We start from the raw sequence: 17,885 nt of genomic DNA, 5'->3' as shown, positions 1-17,885 counted from the left end.
TTTTTGCTACGAGCAGTGTCGTATGTTTCTCATTTACGATTCAATAATTACCGAGAAATACGGAGCTTATCCATGCTGTGACGCAACGAGATCGCGTTATGTAATTCGCGAATCGTGAGCCAAGCGTTGCAACTATGAATTTTTATCAACCAAGAGGGTCGTCGACTGAAAGAAACGAGATAGCAATGATACGCGAATGAACTCTGAGTTCTGTAGTCGGTTTTTAATTGAGAACACAAGCAGACTTCGTCTTTATGAATTTTTATGGCTTTTGTCCATTGATCGACCCTCTCGTTTTTACACGATTCCTTATAGAATAACAATCGTACAAATTCTAGCCAAGATACAAACGAACACAATTCTAGGGAGGAATAACTTTCAAAGAGTATCGTTCGCTTATAGCCAGACTTCCGTTTCCACGTTTCTATATATTCACGGTGCTATTTTCAGCACGCGCCATATATCATTCTTATGTCGTGTATCGCAGTAACGGGCGACACGCGTAAGAACTCACATAATTCGTTGTTTTCCTTCAGTCCTCGTGGCTCGTGATCGCCTAACCTACATACTGCACCATCTAATCATCCGCTAATTGTCAGTCGAACGAGGAAAAAGACGACGATCTCCAGGGACTTACTTCAATTACGTTTTACAGTTGAATAGAACGCAGGTGAAGGCAATAAACAATCGAACGTAACGAGAATCGAAGGTCTCAAGCAGATTGCACATCACTTTCCTGCATCTATTTTCGCTTATCGGTGTGTCGAAGAAGAGGAAAACTTCTAAGCATCGGTTTTTATAATTTGGTCACGTTCCAAGTATGTAGCTTCTATATTTATCGACTTATCGTATCGTTAATTTAAACAACTTATCTAATATGGTATCTTCTTCAAATAAATTTTAAGTACAACAAATAAACACTGTATAGTTACGAAGGCGAGAGTAAATCTCGGAAATTATCAGTTAGGTGTATTCTTTACGTACTCGGATTATTTTGCGATAAACAGTAAATTCCACTCAGCAGAGAACACTCGTAAATCTTGAAAAGAATCTAGTCTCATTGGTCGTGTTTTAATTCGGATCCCGAATAAGATACTTAAAATGTAATTGGTATTCTACGTGGGTCGAGTTATTCGAAAAATGCCGAATTTATAATTTTCGTCGTTCTACCAAACATCGCCTCTTCCGACTTCACCTAATTGAGAGGCAACGAAGTCGCGCGGATCATTAATTAATCCCACGTGAATATGATGTGCGGCTTTTTCGAAATTGAAAACCTGTTTCCTTTACGTCATTTATCATCCGCCTCTTGATAACGCTCTAATGATGCGTAGCGTAAAAAAATACAAGCAATCGAGCAACCTGAACGTGTCCACGTCGGATACGTCCTCTCGCCTAAACTTAATTATTTGACGCGCGTGTACAATTTTCTTTGCTATAAGTAGCTATCGAGTTATGGCACTGTTCTTGGTTGACTTTCGTTCGGAACGATCACAATCTTTGGAAGAAATCATCTAACGTATAAGTGATATATCCTATACATTCGATAAGGTTGGGAGCTCAAATAAAGTAAAAACGAGGTGTATATCTAGAAATATGTAGAAATATTCTGGTGTATTTTAAATATTTCAACGCGTCAAGCCTAAATTAATTAGAGTTCCTGTGTGAAAAGAAATTTTTCCAAGATCGAGTCGACGTCAGACGAAGCCAGGAGAAAGCAAAGAGGCACGTCTAATCTGGCGCGCGTTCACGGTCACGGAGTTCTAAGCCGTGGATGAAAAGAGCTTTTTAGCTGGCTATTCAGTCGGTTCAGCGACGGTACGCGAATGAAGAAAAAAGAAAAAAAAAAGAGAATACGCAAATTGAAGGAGGCACCGGCGAGCATAGATACCTACGTGCGCGCGGATCCTCATCAGTCGTGTCTAGCCACGCCGTGGAGCGATGCCATAGGATGTTTTATTAGCATTTCCTAGAATCTCTATTTACAACTTCGGCCCGGATGCCTCGAAACCAGCTTGGATTCAGCGGAAAAACAGATTTCTCGCGAGTTGACTTTCCGCGAGGCGAATCCCGAGTTTGTTGAAACGATGAATGGGTGGTTTCGAGGTCTACGAAGATATTGATGGATGATGGATGGGGCATCCGCGGGAAATTGCAATGATTTCATCGAAGATTGATTCGTGTCGCTTTATGCTTGGAGTCTGACGCGATACATTTAGAATACAGTATAGCATAGCTTCGTTTATCCGAATCTCATGGGAAACAAATATTTTACGTAATAAAAATCGATTCTACCCATCAGCTATGATTTTTCGTTCATTCAATGAATTCAATCGGCAGGAATTTGCTTAACAGATTCGCTGCTATTAGAATACAGTTATCTCGTCGATGGAATACTATACTCTTTTCATCAAATATGTCCTTATCTTGAGTAATCGTGATTATTCTAACATAATTTCCACTATTTCGTTTCTCTATTTCGTTTCTTTAATTCGTTTCTCGTATTTTCTAGTGAATTTTATCAAAACGCACGCAAAGTAGTGTCGGATAATCGAACGCTAACTAAAATTGTATTACAACGAAGAGCTCGGCGTCAAAGAAGATCGAAAATTTATCTCGCAAATTATATTCTAAATTCCAAGTACAATTCTTACAGCACACGTGTGATCTAAATTGCTCGAAACAAATTGTTAAAATCACTACATTAGAAATGGCGTGATGTGCAGAGGAATACGTATGAGTGATAGACGAAGATATGGATATTTTAAGATATTTTTCTAAGCCAAGAGAAATTTCTAGACCGTGAAATTTAATAAATGCATTACAATATATATTATTAGATTAAAAGTAGAAAAATGTGTCCCCGTGAAATTTCACGATTTCTGAGATTCCGAGTTAAAATATCGAAATGAGGGAAGATGACGAGGATTTCGGAAAAAGAATTTTTTCCGAGAAACTATCTACATAACGGAATTGGAGCGTCGAAACCGTGAAACGACACGTGAAATGCAAACTGATGGGGGAATTTTCCACGGAATCTAATTGACGAAGCGGGACAGGAATTATCGCGTTTATGCGAGGGCTTCGTCGAATACGAATGTTCGAATTACGGAATCGCGGCCCCTATGTGCCCTCTTCGATAGGTGGCCTCGTGTTTATGAATGAGATACATTATGCATGTATCAAGTGACGCGATTTATGTACGATATCGTCGCCGACCACCTCTCACTGACAATGAAACGAAAAATCTACAAGTTCTTCAACCTACATCGTGAAAGTTGCCGTAAAGAAAAATGATAAAATTACTTTTTTATCTCGTATACTTTTTTCCACTTGTTTCATCAGCTGAAATCACATGATCGTTGCTTAACAGTCAACGCTAGAGTTACCAAACTTATCAAAACGACAGATTTTGGATTAAAATTAATTTCAATGTTAATTACAATTATCTATGTCCAGTACATCGCTCATCGATATTTCTGCTGTTAACGAAGTTTAATTTAGAGGCCATAAGCTTTCCAATTACAAGAGAAATAAAATGTTTATTTGTTATTTGTTTTACGTCGTCTATTTCGTTGATTTTTGTTCGTGCAATTCATCAAACTAATGGCATCTTTGAAGAGAAGATACGCAAGAAACTGTTCACTTCGGAATGACTCACTTGTTACAACGACATGGAACTCGTCGTTTCAACGAGCAAGTGTTTTGCTTGGTGGAATACCAGTGGAAATCAGGCCGAAAAATTGTCGGCCGGGCTACAAGGGGAGCATTGAAGGAAGAACAGCACGAAAGGAAGCAACAAGGGGGAAAGCTAATAACCGCGGAGGATCCAGGCCTGTGATTAATGCCCCTCTAAACGACACATCGCGTCTCGATTGCAGATGTAATCGCTAGCAAACCGGATGTAACGGGCCTCCGCGGCTGCAGCTTTGGTACATCGATCGATTCGAAAATGCAGGCACGTGCAATTGTACGCGCTTTGCAAACATAACGTAACGATTGGCGGTGAACGCGTGGGTCGTAGGTGAACGCACGGGCTTTGCGCAACAATTATATACCGATTTTTTACAAGAAACCGACGAAAGAACTCGCTCGACGAATATCGAGACCGTGAACCTCCTTCTGGCCTTTCTGGCATGCGCCAACAGGCCTCGTATAATACGATTAGTCGGTCATTCGCTGAATTATCGATTCTAGTCGAGTACCTATTTGCTTGCAATAGAGATCTTAGATGGCCATCTGAAAGCATATTAGCCGCACTTAACGCAATTAGGCCTCGGTAAACGAAGAAACTAAAGGCGAATAGAAAATATCTCCAAGTTATACGAGTCACTCAGAAGCCATACCGATCAACTCCATAAATTAAGAAACAGGAAAAAGTGAAGTTATTTCTCATCGTTCGAAATAAAAATAAGTTTAAATATAGGTAGTGGGACAAATAGGTGAACTTCAATTATACGAATCGCTTGTTCTGCGATGACATCAAATGAGCGAATTTCTGCCGTACGAAAACAATATGAAGATTGATCGCGTTGCAACGTGGCCATTATACGGAACCATCAAAGACCCTCGAAAACGAATCATTTGTTTGACGAACCTGAAGAGACAATTTCTGAGCATCGTTGTGGCAACGGTCGAGCAGCATAGAGGAGTTCGTACGTCGACCGGAGCTCGGTGACCTTAATAACCTCGTTGCCTGTTCCCGACGATCAATTAATTACCGCCTAATTGGCGTTAAAGCGCCGGTATCGTCGCGATAAACCTGTAACGCTACAAGCGACCAGCGACGTTGTCCCCCATCGCCGTTAACGAAAACCATCAGCGTCCAGTTCTCTCATTCGCTGTGAAACAAAATAACGTCGTATATCTTCAAGGATTCAATAGCGCAAAGATAAAAAAAAAGGAATATTCGAATTTTCTAGAAAACTCCTCCATCGAGAATAAATTTTCTAAGAGAAATCATAAAGAGAATGCTGTTGATCGTGATTGGCTAATAGCGTGACATCCTAACTTCTCCACTACTCTCGCTTTCTGATCATGGAGACATCACTTTTGCTCGGACGAAAATCTGTGACTTAACCAAGCAGGAATGCTCATTCATATTTTTATGACAAAGTAAGAATTTTTTTTCTTTTGGGTATTTTATATATTTTAGCATGCTGTGTACATTCCATGGGTAATTGCATCTTTAAATTTTCCATAAGTGCACAAAAATCAGCATTGGACCGATCATCGATAAGGACAATTTTCCACCACCAAAGGGACAAACATTTTATTAGAAGATAGCAAAATGACAATTTATGGGGTCGAAGGAACCACTATAACTTCCCTTCGAGTTAACGACGATCCGTTTCTGCCCCCGAAAAGAGAGGCGGTTCTCCCTTTCGTGTTCCCGCGGGCAACGCGGCGCGCGGCCACGCGGTCTCATTGCCAAATATGGCTGGCCGCGGTATTCTTAGCACTGCTCGAGCCCGAACGACACTCGCCGGAGCCGGCCGAGCGGACTGCTTCGTTCCTCTCCGCGAACACGGAGACGACACGACCGCCTCGGGTGAGAACCGATGCGATAGAACTCCAAGACGAAGCATAAACGAGTCGGATAGAGCCACGAGGAGGGAAGATACGGAGGCAAGTGGGACGATAAGGAGCATCGTGGCTGAACGAAAAACGCGAAATAAACGATCGCGTACTGGAGTAACTCGAGAGAGATGACAGTTATCCGACTGCAACTGGGGATTGGAAGGATAACAGGTTGGATAAGAGAGGTTTATGCACCACGTTGGCTACCGATCATTTCTGAAACGATTATAGCGCCCGATGCACGGAGAAACCGAATTCTGAACGTGTTTTCATATTCCATTGCGATATCTAATTCTCATTGAGATCGACTGAAATCGAGATACGAAGATGAAGACCACAGTTACGAGAAGAATAAGGAAGAAACAAAGTACGTTTTCCACGTGGTTTCACGTTATATAGAAAATCAGCAGCATACGATAGTATTCGAGCTATGACACAAATAGTCTTCAAGAAAAGCACTTGCTAGGTTAAGGAACGATTTCCCGTGTGCACTTCGAACTTGGTACTCGAGCAAATAAACCCGTGAATCGGTCAATTTCATCGGAATCGTTCCAAAGAAGGACGAGAGAAAGGAGTCGAGTGTGACGATGGAAAAGGGCCAATATTTTCTTTCCCAACCGCCTCACGATAAATCAATATTTTAATCGAGCGCCCCGGGAAGCCACTTCCCGTTTGTGTTTTCTATCGTCCGACTTTTCCGCCAGGAAAACGGAGCTACGGAATTCTTCGAGCGCAAAATGCGATATTTCGTACAAACGACTGCCGATCAACATTATTTTGGCAGTGGAAGATTAAGAAGAAAGAAAATTCATGCTTGTGAAACTATACGCAACCCGACTCGACAAACATCTAATTCAAATACGTCGAGCAATATTTAATAACGCTCGGACATAGACGAGCAGCTGAAGAGACGCCAGGAATCGTTGTTATTTTCGGATCTGTATGCTGTGTTGCAGCGTCCACTTGCAAGTGGATTCACCGAATTGCACCGTTTCCTTCGCGTCCAAGAAAATTGTCGATCGATCTCTGGATCGTCGGATACTTGCCACGAGATCCGGATACGGACACGTTTAGGTTCGTTCGTTCGACAGTCGATGACCACCTAGCTAAAGTTCAAAGGATACCTTTCGTCGTCTACAGGGTTGGCGCGCCCACCTTCCGATTTCTGGGTCAGGTCAGAAGGGTGTGGTGAATGCTTCGAGTGCTGATCACTCGATGATTTATCGAAACGAGGCTGCAATTTCATTAGACACCGTAGACCTTCGCCGGTGATCACCGGTTACGCGACTTTCCGTGGGAAGGTGCGGCTTTTTCCCTCCAAGGCTACGTCAACCTTTGTCTACAATTTCCTGAACCGTTTTCGTCCATCGATCCTCGCAGAAACTTTGAAATATCTTCCAACGAAACATGATGTATTAAATTTTGAATTTCACCAAAAACAAATACATTTATCGTTTATTAAAATAAAATATCGTATATATGTTGATATCTGCGGCTCCTAAATACTTTTTATTTTAAACATCACCTACAACATGACAAATCACAGTTGTTCATTAAAATGTTATGACTCTGACTTTTCGTTCCCCTCGATTCCTACGTGCCTTCCTTCGGTAATACGGCCGGCATTTCTAACTCTTCGCACGTCCTTGTCGCTCTTACACGCGTCATAACTCGCGCGTTCTCGTGAATGAATTTCTATAACTCTATCGAATATGTGTCCAGCGTCGCAAAACCGAACGTCCCGCGAATGTAAAACGCTCGAAAGTAACCTAGTCGAACTTCGTCAATCTGGGTCAAACGTTTCCCAAAATTCATCCGTACTTTTCATCATCCTAAAAATCTCTTGATCGTTCGAGCGTTACAGAATCGTGAATAAAAAGAGCTCCGGATTGTTTTGTCTTTTGACGAAGATTAAAGAACAAAATGGACAAACCCAGGGAAGAGTGAACACAAGGGTGAAGAAGCAAACGAACTTGCGCGAAAATAAACGAAGGAAAGAACCGGTGACCGTACAGGAGAGAGAACGAGGAAGCGAAACAAGCGTAGGTCGATAGAAGTGCTATGATAGGAGCAAGGTGTAAGGTAGCAGGTTGTCAGGGCAAGGGAAAGAGAGAAGGAAAAGAGGAAAGGAAATTGGAGGAAGCGAGAAGACCGGGCCACATAAACGGCAGTGAGAGTGAATGGATCGATGAGACCGTCTCGACGCAGCGGGCGCCATCGCCAAAACATCGTCGGGCCAAAATATCAGCGTTCATCGATCTTTGGGATTAGCTGGTCTGTAATTTGCCAAATTGCAATGTCATTGAGCGATCCATGAGCTTCCTTAAATCGCTAAAAGCGGAGCTTCGCGTTCTTTGATGTTTACGAAAGAAACATTTAAACTTGCGTCGAGCATTGAGTTGGAGAAACTCTAATTTCTTAGAAGAATCTGTTTATCCGAAAGGAAACAAGATAGGAACAGATTGGGAGGTGTATACACGAGAGAGATAGAAATTTTCTAACAGTACGATCGAACGTGTTGCGTCACCGATATAGAAACGAGTACATATTTCGTTGCACGTTCGTCATGCATTGGAGCGAAGACCTTAGAAGACGGTGTACTGTCAGCTGCCGCGATTATGAGCTATGCTTACTGCCAATTTATCTTGTGCCGTGATCACAATGCTATGCTTGCATACTCGAGGTCGTTGACCTAGCCGAGATACGATATTTCCATATGGTTTTTCATCGTTTCCATGCGTATTCGGCTATACAAGATCAATGTAACATCACGCTTATAGACGAATATCTACGACCGTATTACTCGTCCTAATTGCCATTGATTATTCAATGCTCGTTCTATAGAATTATTTATGGCCACGATAATTCGATTTGCTACATCAACTAATACCTTCTACGTGAATAAATTTGCAAACACTATCGATCATCCGTAAAAGTAGATTGTCTCGACGGAAGCTAAACGAGATCAGCCTTTGTCTTTACACTATAATGCCATTGTATCATGTTATAATACCTCTTTGTGTCTCATGTAGTCGCAAAGTGCCACGGGAAACGCATTACCAACGTATAATAGAATCCCTCGAATGCTGGTTCTGCGTTTTCCGCAATTAGCCAAACCATTAAAAAAAAGTATCTAACTAGAGGCCAATGCACAAAGTGGCTACCACAGAGAGATTTCGAAGCAAGAAAATCACCAGTCGAGGAATGGTTCTTGACGATTAGAGGCGAGTTTCTTGTCGGTAAGCTCGATTAAACCACTTTGTGTGACGACGACACAGTGGAGCCGTACACGCATGCAAAATAGCGCGAATCGTCGGACCTCTTTGATCTAGAAAGTCCATGGGAACTCGACCAGAACCGTTCACTTTCGCGATTTCTACGCCACAGAATCTCTCTCTCTCTCTCTCTCTACCCTTCTACGTACTTACGTGCAACTGAAAAATCACGGGGTGACACAAAAGTTATCCGAAATTCGGACCACGTGTACTAACTATTACCTCCTACAGAAGTCTCCTATAGTTTCTAATACACCTGTTTTTTTTAAACTACTAACCCTTTCACAGTGTAACAAGATCAGGAGAAATTCAGAATGAATTTAGAAAATGACTATTTCTCCGACATCTTGACGTCATACGCAGAAAATATGTACATGTAATACTATCCACGACAGCTTAAGCTATGTTGTAAAAGGGTGAAAAGGGGATGGTAAAAGAATAAAGAACTCGGAGAATAGTTACGTATATCTTTAACCCGAAGACTTCTTGCAATTCTGCTATCGGATAAACAAAACTACTTTTAATTTCTTATAGAAAATAATAGTAATAACCGTGACACGTATGACATTTGACATTTCAGGTTATATAGATGCGAGAATAATAGCAGGGTAAAACAAAGAATTACTCTACTTTACTTTTAGAAGAGGTTGCTGCCAATGAATCAAACAAGACACACCTGATATTGAAATAGCAAGACGGAGTCTTCACGATGACTCGAGGCGCAAAGATAACATTGTCCGACTAATTCCTCCGTGTTGGTCCGATGACATAATCGACCACTGTGTGCAATAGTGTGCATGCAAATCGTGGTAGTTTCTCGACGTTCGCGCATGCCACTGCCCACGGAAGCGCATAATTAATGCAACGCGACTATTGCAAAATCAAGGAAAAAGGGTTAGCATCGAAGACGAGTAATTCGACGGGGAATGAACGCGCGTGATGTAACCGCCTGAAATGACCATAATCCCGTATTCGTCTTCCTTCGGCCGATTGCAAAAGAAACGCTCGATTCAGCCTGTGTACGATTATTTCTTCACCACAGTACCGTTCAAAAACTTCGGGAAGTAAATAGCCGACAAATAAAACAACAAGGCTGGATTGTAAGGGATGTTTTCGTCGAAAGGTACGTAAAAGAAGCTGGGAACATTGAGAGAGCCGAACAATGGTAACGAGGACGTTGGCTGCTATTCAAAAGACTCGTTTCTTCACCGATCAGCTGATCGACGAGAAACTGGGACCTCTACGTTTAATTGCCGAAACTATACTAATCTTAATTATTACCAATTTGTTTATCGATTAGTTAAATGTTACATTTCATCTTGATAGATTGTTGTCCGATTATTCTTCATCAACAGTTTCTCTCGACGCTATTCACTTTCTCTCGTCTCTTCCACATTTTGTAAAAGTTCTATGTTTTGTAAAAGGTATAGAAACTTCGCTGAATGTCCTATGCAAATTTCTCTGTGAAAGTAGATCGATCGCGCGAGCAAGATTTCGTGATGAGAGATCATCCATGGGTACCATTCGAAATTAATAGTCAGTTTGGCGCGTATCTGACCTAAAAATTAGCGTAAATTTCGCGAAAGCGGCTTACACGTCCCAACCAGGCGTGCTCGCTCGTCGCTCTTGAGTAGCTCGCTCAGCGTTTTCGCGACTTGAGTGGCCACACGAGCCTTTCAGACACGAACTTTCAGAGAGCAGACGAGGAGCGGGGTTGAGTTGGGGAAAAGGAAAAAAATAGATTCCATGCGAAGAGAATCAGTGGGAAAAAGTCGCTCGTAAGAGGGATTCCTTAACCACCCTTGATTTCCATCCACTTCTGGCTAATTGACTCGACTCCAGACCGCTTTCAGCCTCGAATTACTTCGAGCATAAAAGAAACGAGCTTTCCAAATTTCTCAGACGCTCTTCAGTCATATTTCTTTTCTTTTTTTGCTTGTCGATAGACGGATCAAACTCGAGGACAAAGTCGGAAATTAAATTGTTTTCTCGTTTAATCTCCACCAAAAGAAAAAAACAAGGGAAAACCGATCGAGAAATGAAAAGGGATTTTTCAATGGTAGAAGCCAAGTATTTACGTGGTGATTTTATCAAGACTGAACAGAAAGCTTCGACTATAGGCGCACAGGATAGCCGGAGCGTTGTGCATGAACGCTTCAGCAACGAAGAATTCGCGAATCTGGGACAGTTTGATCGATAATGGCGTAAACCTGGCCGCGGCAATTCCAGGAATGGCAGCCTAATTGGATCCTCCTTAAATAAGTATTTCAATCTACCCGCAGCCCGCCGTTCTCTCAAGGTACGTCGCTCTTTTCGAGACGAACAACCGTACGAACGTTTTTTCGAATCCTTTCGAAAGGTGAAACTTTTTAAACCTACCAATTAAGCAATATGAACTAATTAAAAACAACGTTTTAAACTATAATATAATCCATTTATAAGTTAATTAAAGAAACTGTTAAATAGCCGTGGATCGATCAGCCATGGAAACAAGAAGAGGATCACATGGAAACAAAAATTCGAGGATTTTCAAGAGACGAAGACAAACTTCGTACAAAAGGGTGGAAAGTGACGGTGAAGATGTAAGTAGGTGGATATTAAAACTATTTAAAACAGAACAGAAAAATGACTAGTATCGCTTTGAAAAGTACCATAGGGTTTGTTTGCCCGGGTTCTATTTGGATTTCGCGAGCCACTCGTTCAAGGTCACACGTCGTCCGCAGCATTCATAGTGATGCACTAGCGTGCATTCTGCACCGACGAGAATCGATAAACCACGGCAAAGGGATTAAAACCTTTGCTATATATCTCAGAACCAACAAATTTTCAACCTCGCAACTTTTGTATCGTTTCTATCGTGTTTTTTATCTAAACGTTTTCCAATGTCAAAACTAACCAACGTATTCATTTGAGATTAATGTCTGCTCGTTTGCTATTCAATCGTTTAATTTCTGTCGAGAAAATTTCGTCAGGTTTTTAAACATATTAATGGGGAATTTTACATGCAACTTCACGTCCCGTTCCAAACCATAAAAAGTTCCCAACTTTCTCCCTTTTTCTCCCCTTTCCAGTGACGTGCAACTACGCAACGTGGTTAAGCTACAAGAGCATGTAATTTACAGAAATAATTACCGTATCCCTCGAGAAAAGAGATAACTCAACCCCTGAATGATTCACTCCTATCAATTTATACAGTAAAGAATCCTCTCGCGGTTATTTGCGCTATAAAGTTGCTTTGAACTTGTTAACCCCCCATTAAGAGAATTAATGTAACTTAAAAATGCTAGAATTAAAAGAACGATTTCTTTTTTGACTAAATTTCGTTTCGAAGCGCCAATAATTTTTTATTCATCCTTGTAATCTATATTCGAATACTACTCAAGTAGAACAAAAAAAATACAAGTTTTGAACTGAGAGAACGGCCGGTCTAAAAATTATTTCTGTTTCAGAAGTTATATTGAACTCAGTGCAGAATGTTACTTTCACAAAACAGCGTTCAGTTCGCGGACAAAGGAAGGTAAGTTTGAGTTGTAGTTTTGAGTTAATTTACAGGTAAGTTAAGTTGAAGTTTCAATTAGATTACCAAATTTCCCAAATTTGGATTAGAGTTTTGTGTTAAATCTCAATTAAGTTAGGTTAAAACATTCAGTTAAGTTAGAGAATAGTTTAAACACAAAATTTTTAATTTTAGACACATCTAGTCGATTAGGCACTATCATTAATAAAGATGTAGGAATCGATTAAAATTTTTTAATGACCTAAAATAATGATAAATCTTTTCTCCAAACTTATAATGGGGGAAATGACCTTGAATAATTCAGAGATTTACACGGAGCTATTGAATAAGCACTAAGCAGTAGCTCCAGCGATCACGTGACGAACATTGCTCCGCGGCACGTGCACGTAACAACAAATCGGAAGAAGCAATGTTACGTCACCGATACACAATCGCGTCAGGTACGCAATCGCGAAATTGGTTTTGAGTAGCAAGAAGACACCGCTCAACTGGAGTTACGTTACGAGAGAACGAAGAAGTCCTACGAACGAAAATTATCCAATGTTCATTACATGCGCGAGCCTCACGCGCGACTATCGGCCGAATTACAGACAATTCAGACTGCAACGATTAGAATCGCGCAAATAAGCTTCACAGATAAATCTGAAACGATCTAATTTTAGAACACAGTTTAACAACTCGCCGGAATGCTAATCCACGGTGTCAAATACACAGATAGAATTATAAAATTATCCGCGTGATCACCGTCATTCGATATCGTTTTCTTCTATCCTTCTTTTTCCTTCCCTTCTTTATGGCGAGCGAAACGAAAACTTCGTTTTCAACCGTGCTACAGAAACTACATACTACGAATTTTAACGACACCGTAAAAAGCGTTTATTTTAGGAATGCGATGTGAGGAACAAGTTAGCACCAGAGATGAGTGTATGATAATGTTGTTCGATGGAATATTAACATGGTTCAATCGACTGTCTGGTTGATTGCGTCGTAAAATCTCATAATATCGAAGCTTAATTTATAATATACCGGATGATAGCTAATTATAAATATGCGACGATTTTATAAATGGCACTAGTCGTTAATGCTAATTTCTATGAACTTTTTTTTGGATATGTATGCTAGGTAAAAGGATACGCATATACGTATACGGTCAACAAGAAAATGTAAAGATGAAGTAAACTGTACATACTTATGCCATAATGAATGGTGTGTTGCAATATTTTCTAAACATCGAGTGTCATATAAATATTGAAAAACCATTCATAAAATAATTTTGAATTTCTGAATCACAATACGTGTTCGTAAATATGCTGGTACACGCACGTACGCACGCTCCGATCCAGAGCACGATACCAATCAATAACATGCACGAATTAATCGTAAAACAAGGGATGAAATTGACAGGTGACATACCGTGGTTGTTTCTTCAGAGGAATTGACACTTTCTCGTAACAGTTTTCTTCAAATTCAGTCGGTCGTAATTACAACACAAATGGGTGCACAAAATTTACCACTCGCATCACGCACGGATATCGTTTTTCCTCGGCATGTCTGCGACAAGTGTCTTCAACTTTATGCGGTGAATTGTAAAACGTGAAAATTAAAAACAGCGAAAACACCGCGAACCGGCTTACACAACCAACAACCGCACCTCTGAAGCTTGCAACAGCAAACTGGCCTGTCTCGTGCAGCAGACTTTCATGTTAGGGCGCAGCACGCGCTCCGATTGGTAGAGAGCTGGGCGGCTAAACCAATCGCGATCGATCGTTCACCGAACGTTGACCCCCTCCTCCCCACTTATACATATCATAACACATATCTATTTGGCAGCACATTCGAAACAGACAGCTAGAATACCATGTGTGAACACTGTAGATTCTGAACACGTGATTGATAGTAAACGTTAAATTCGATTAATTAAACATCTCTTTTCAGTCTTAATAAGTGCATGTACGACTATAACTGATATAGAACTGAGAAGACACGGTACTACGATTAAGCATACCAATTGTAAGCGCATGCGTCCACGTGGGTTACCATGGTTACGGTGAGCCTGAGAGAAAACGCGCGCATTCTTTTTTTATTACATTTAATTATAAATTTCACGAAATAAATGTTAAATTTTACCATAAATATAGATTTGCCACAGAGTGTCAAGTACGAAGCACAATTACGTGGTAGATACACGTATCATTCGTAGTTGTGATGTTCGTATTGTATACACCGGGTTATTGACCCGTCATTTTTAATTTTGAGAAATTTAAGTAAAATCTTGTACTTACTTGACAAATGATGAACTCGAAATAGGAAAAGTATTTCTGACAATGAAATACGTTGTCACGATCGTTGAATCGTTGAAAGTATTTCACACAGCCACTGTCAACAATGAATTTTTCGTAAAAACCAAATTTTTTTCTACGATAACAGCTCCTCCACAAACAGCCCGATAGTAGAATTTCGCCGTAGTAATTTTGAAAGTTATAAACGGTATCTTCCGATTCGTATGGATGGACAACATCGATTAAACTTGGGATTATCTTGCTCAAAACTGACATGATACAAACAATAACGACTTGTGATCACTGCTTTATTTTCACCCATTTTATTAACGTGCATCTATGATATCGTTACGAAATATTTCATCAGTGGGTGAAAAAATTCTTCAGAGAACTAAAATCGATTATAAATTTTGAGTACAAGGCTTTACGCGCTATCGTACAACATAGCATTATCAATCATGTTGCTTGATATGAATTAAAACAATAAATCGATTAATCGTCGTATAATTTGATTTAGTGTTTACTTCACAACTTACTTGTACACAAACTGCGATAAAATATATGACACTCATTTAATTTTTTACAAACGCTTCTTTTAATCTTTGCATATAAAAATGAATATTTCTAATGATATATTTTATACATGTGATAGATATCCATAGGATTGCTACTTCTGGAAAAAATTTACAAAAAGGCAAAAAGCTTAAAGTTTTTAACTCTTTCATTAAAAAGTATACATCAAAATTTATCGATTAATTGCAATATATGTTGTTGCTCTGCTTCTCTCCATTCCGAATCTCCAGCATCGCCAAGATTTCCCGCGTATTCTAAACAAAATAATTAAATTAAAAGCAAATAAAATAATACTAAAATATTATAATAAAAAATATACCTCGCATGATATGCCTTATAGTTTTTAAAGATGCTCTTCTTTGAGCTAAAATTCGTGTTACTCGTTGCTTAACTGCCGGTGGACAACCGGTACACGCCTCTAATAATACATAATCTACTAATTGTAAAATAAACAATCCACCATCTAATCTTCTCAGGTACGATTCTTCTTCATCTTCATCTTCCTATATCATTAAATATATTATCAAATAAAATATTTTCAAAATTTATATCTTTTTACTAACCTTTGTATTTTTTTCAACTTCCTCCACTTTTTCAAGATATTTGAAATGGAGCTCCATCAATCGATCCACTTTCTCGTAATCATTTTCCGTAAATTTACTCAACAATCTTTGACGTTGTTGACCTTTGCAATTCCTTAGCATACTTGCTATAATTGATACTACATGTTCTACAACAATAATTATTCGTGAAAATATCGTAGACAAACGTAATTAAGGAAAATCTCTCATGGTTTAGTTACCTTCGTGTTCTTCCGCTGTAAGCATTCTCTTCCGATTTTTTGTTGGTGTTTTCATGAATAAAGGAAATATTGTTCTTAATCCGAGAATATCAACAAATTTACTACAATTATCTTTTCCATCTGGGCCATTCATTGCGTGATCTAATACCTAGAATATAACATTGTTGTTTATTGATATTAAGAAACAAATTAAATATAAATTTTAACCTGCTACTTACTTTAAGAGAACCATTCCTAGACATTTTTTTTTCTCGCAACATTAAATTCATAAGTTGCAGTCCTTCTCCCCTTAAAAACCTATCTCTGTTTACAGTTGCCATTAAACTTGAACATAATACATTGAATAAATTTTCCATCATTTCTTGCTCCTCAGCTGTTTGAGGATCATGTCTTTTGTAATACTAAAATTAATAGAAATTATTTTAAAAGCACATAAAAATGTATGAAAAGTATAAAAATAAGTAAAATATAAAGAAAGAAATACAAAAAATATATAGAAAAAGGGAAAATACAAATAATATTACCGCTAATTGTTGTAATAACACATCAATTCCATCAAGTTCACCAAGAAGTAACCTATTCTCTGGTGTGTTTTGCAAAAGAATAGATAAAAGTTCACTAGCATAAAGCTTATTAGCATCAAATGGTGTTTTTGCTTTGATTCTCCTTAGGAGCCATTGCATTAATCCTTGTTTCCCTGCATCTCCACACAGTTCTGGCCTAAACTCTAAGAGATTCTCAAAAATAGCTGAAAAAAATGTACCATAATATTTACTTTAATTTCAAAGTAAGGTACTCACCAACTTACAATAATTATTACCTAAAGTATTATAAACTCCATCACTTTCTTCCTTTACTGATTCATCCAGTCTCTCTAAGTTTTGTACAAGAAGAGCACAAACTTGTTGTTCTAATAAAGCATCAATCAATGTATCAGCACCTTCTTGGCTTTCATGTAAAATATCTACATCTGTTAATTCTTGCAGAAGGTCCACTACACCAACTGCTATATCCGTATTCTCATGAGATAATAATTCAAGCAGTGAAGGTACAGCACCTAATTCCACCATTAAAGGATATAGATCTGGGTTTGTTGCAACAACATGAAGTTCTTGGAGAGTTTCATGCAGTTCTACTTCTGATTCCATAAATCTATTAAATTTTAAAATATAATTTCAATCTTATATTTTAAGCTTGATCTTCATGCATAATGTTAGAAAATGATATACTTTTCTGGTTGATCAGGGAATTTTACTCTCATTTCTTGGTTCCTAAGAGCCCTTTTTTCAAATAGAAGAACCATTCTCTTTAGTGTTGCTTCATCTAATGCTTCTATTTCTGGAGCCTCAGTTTCTACGTATTTTAATATATCTTGCTTTTCTTTCTCTGTCAGCTGTGGTTCAACAACATCATTTGCTGGTGAAGGTAAAGCAGCTCTGATAGGTGTAGGAGGTTCACTGCTTCTAACTGGAGTCACTTCGATTTCTCTCTGTTGCCTTTGACGTGCATGATATGGAGTTTTAATTACTCTTTTAGGTTTCTTAGCATTTTCCCACTCATCTTCATCATCTTCTTCTCCTGCTACTGGTCGTTTTGGTGTATTTGGTGGCTATACGAAATGAACACAGAATAGCAAATAAAAATAACTTGTATGTACTGTGTGTACTTAGGTTAGCATCAAAATTTTAGATAATACAAATTTTCGTATCATAAATAATACGGTTTTACAAACTTACTTTGTACGATAATAATTCACCGATATCCATTTGTAAGAACGATAGATTTCCTTTTAGAAGGTATTACATGCGACAAACACAATTTGGTTATCACTCTCAGCCAATATATATCATGGTCATAAG

General features: G+C 39.1%; 2 protein-coding genes and 1 long non-coding RNA gene across 4 annotated transcripts in view; 1 reads left to right on the top strand and 2 right to left on the bottom strand.

Moving 5' to 3' along the window:
- LOC117232200 overlaps positions 1–14,038 on the bottom strand; it is a 38,476-nt gene extending 24,438 nt beyond the window's left edge. For both annotated transcript variants that reach the window (XM_033491414.1, XM_033491411.1), the window contains exon 1: positions 13,786–14,038. The gene's annotated coding sequence lies outside the window, so the exon portion shown is untranslated. The remainder of the gene's footprint in view (positions 1–13,785) is intronic.
- On the top strand, positions 10,323–12,408 carry LOC117232204. Its single transcript, XR_004493080.1, has 3 exons — positions 10,323–11,214; positions 11,337–11,437; positions 12,305–12,408. It is a non-coding gene; the product is annotated as an uncharacterized LOC117232204 (long non-coding RNA).
- A 1,184-nt stretch (positions 14,039–15,222) lies between the features above and the next one.
- On the bottom strand, positions 15,223–17,792 carry LOC117232201 (beta-catenin-like protein 1). Its single transcript, XM_033491415.1, has 9 exons — positions 17,763–17,792; positions 17,256–17,635; positions 16,847–17,178; positions 16,551–16,774; positions 16,245–16,427; positions 16,027–16,174; positions 15,788–15,954; positions 15,544–15,727; positions 15,223–15,478 (listed from the first exon to the last, which is right to left on the bottom strand). The coding sequence occupies exons 1-9, from the start codon at positions 17,790–17,792 to the stop codon at positions 15,390–15,392; spliced, it is 1,737 nt and encodes a 578-aa protein (XP_033347306.1). The 3' UTR covers positions 15,223–15,389.
- Positions 17,793–17,885: the final 93 nt, after the last annotated feature.

This window comes from Bombus vosnesenskii, unplaced genomic scaffold (genome assembly GCF_011952255.1).
Source record: "Bombus vosnesenskii isolate JDL3184/JDL3185 unplaced genomic scaffold, Bvos_JDL3184-5_v1.1 scf7180000013285, whole genome shotgun sequence".
NCBI lineage: Eukaryota > Metazoa > Arthropoda > Insecta > Hymenoptera > Apidae > Bombus > Bombus vosnesenskii.
Note: the sequence above shows the minus strand (reverse complement) of the source record. Positions and strands in the feature narration are given on the sequence as shown.

Bases quoted from the DNA above. Each gene is read 5' to 3' on its own strand.
- LOC117232201 (XM_033491415.1), bottom strand. From the start codon at position 17,792: ATGGATATCGGTGAATTATTATCGTACAAA. The intron at 16,775-16,846 runs GTAATAATTATT...CATTTTTTTCAG, and splicing joins TGGAGTTTATAATACTTTAG to CTATTTTTGAGAATCTCTTA. The intron at 15,728-15,787 runs GTTAGTAAAAAG...TTAATGATATAG, and splicing joins AAGTTGAAAAAAATACAAAG to GAAGATGAAGATGAAGAAGA.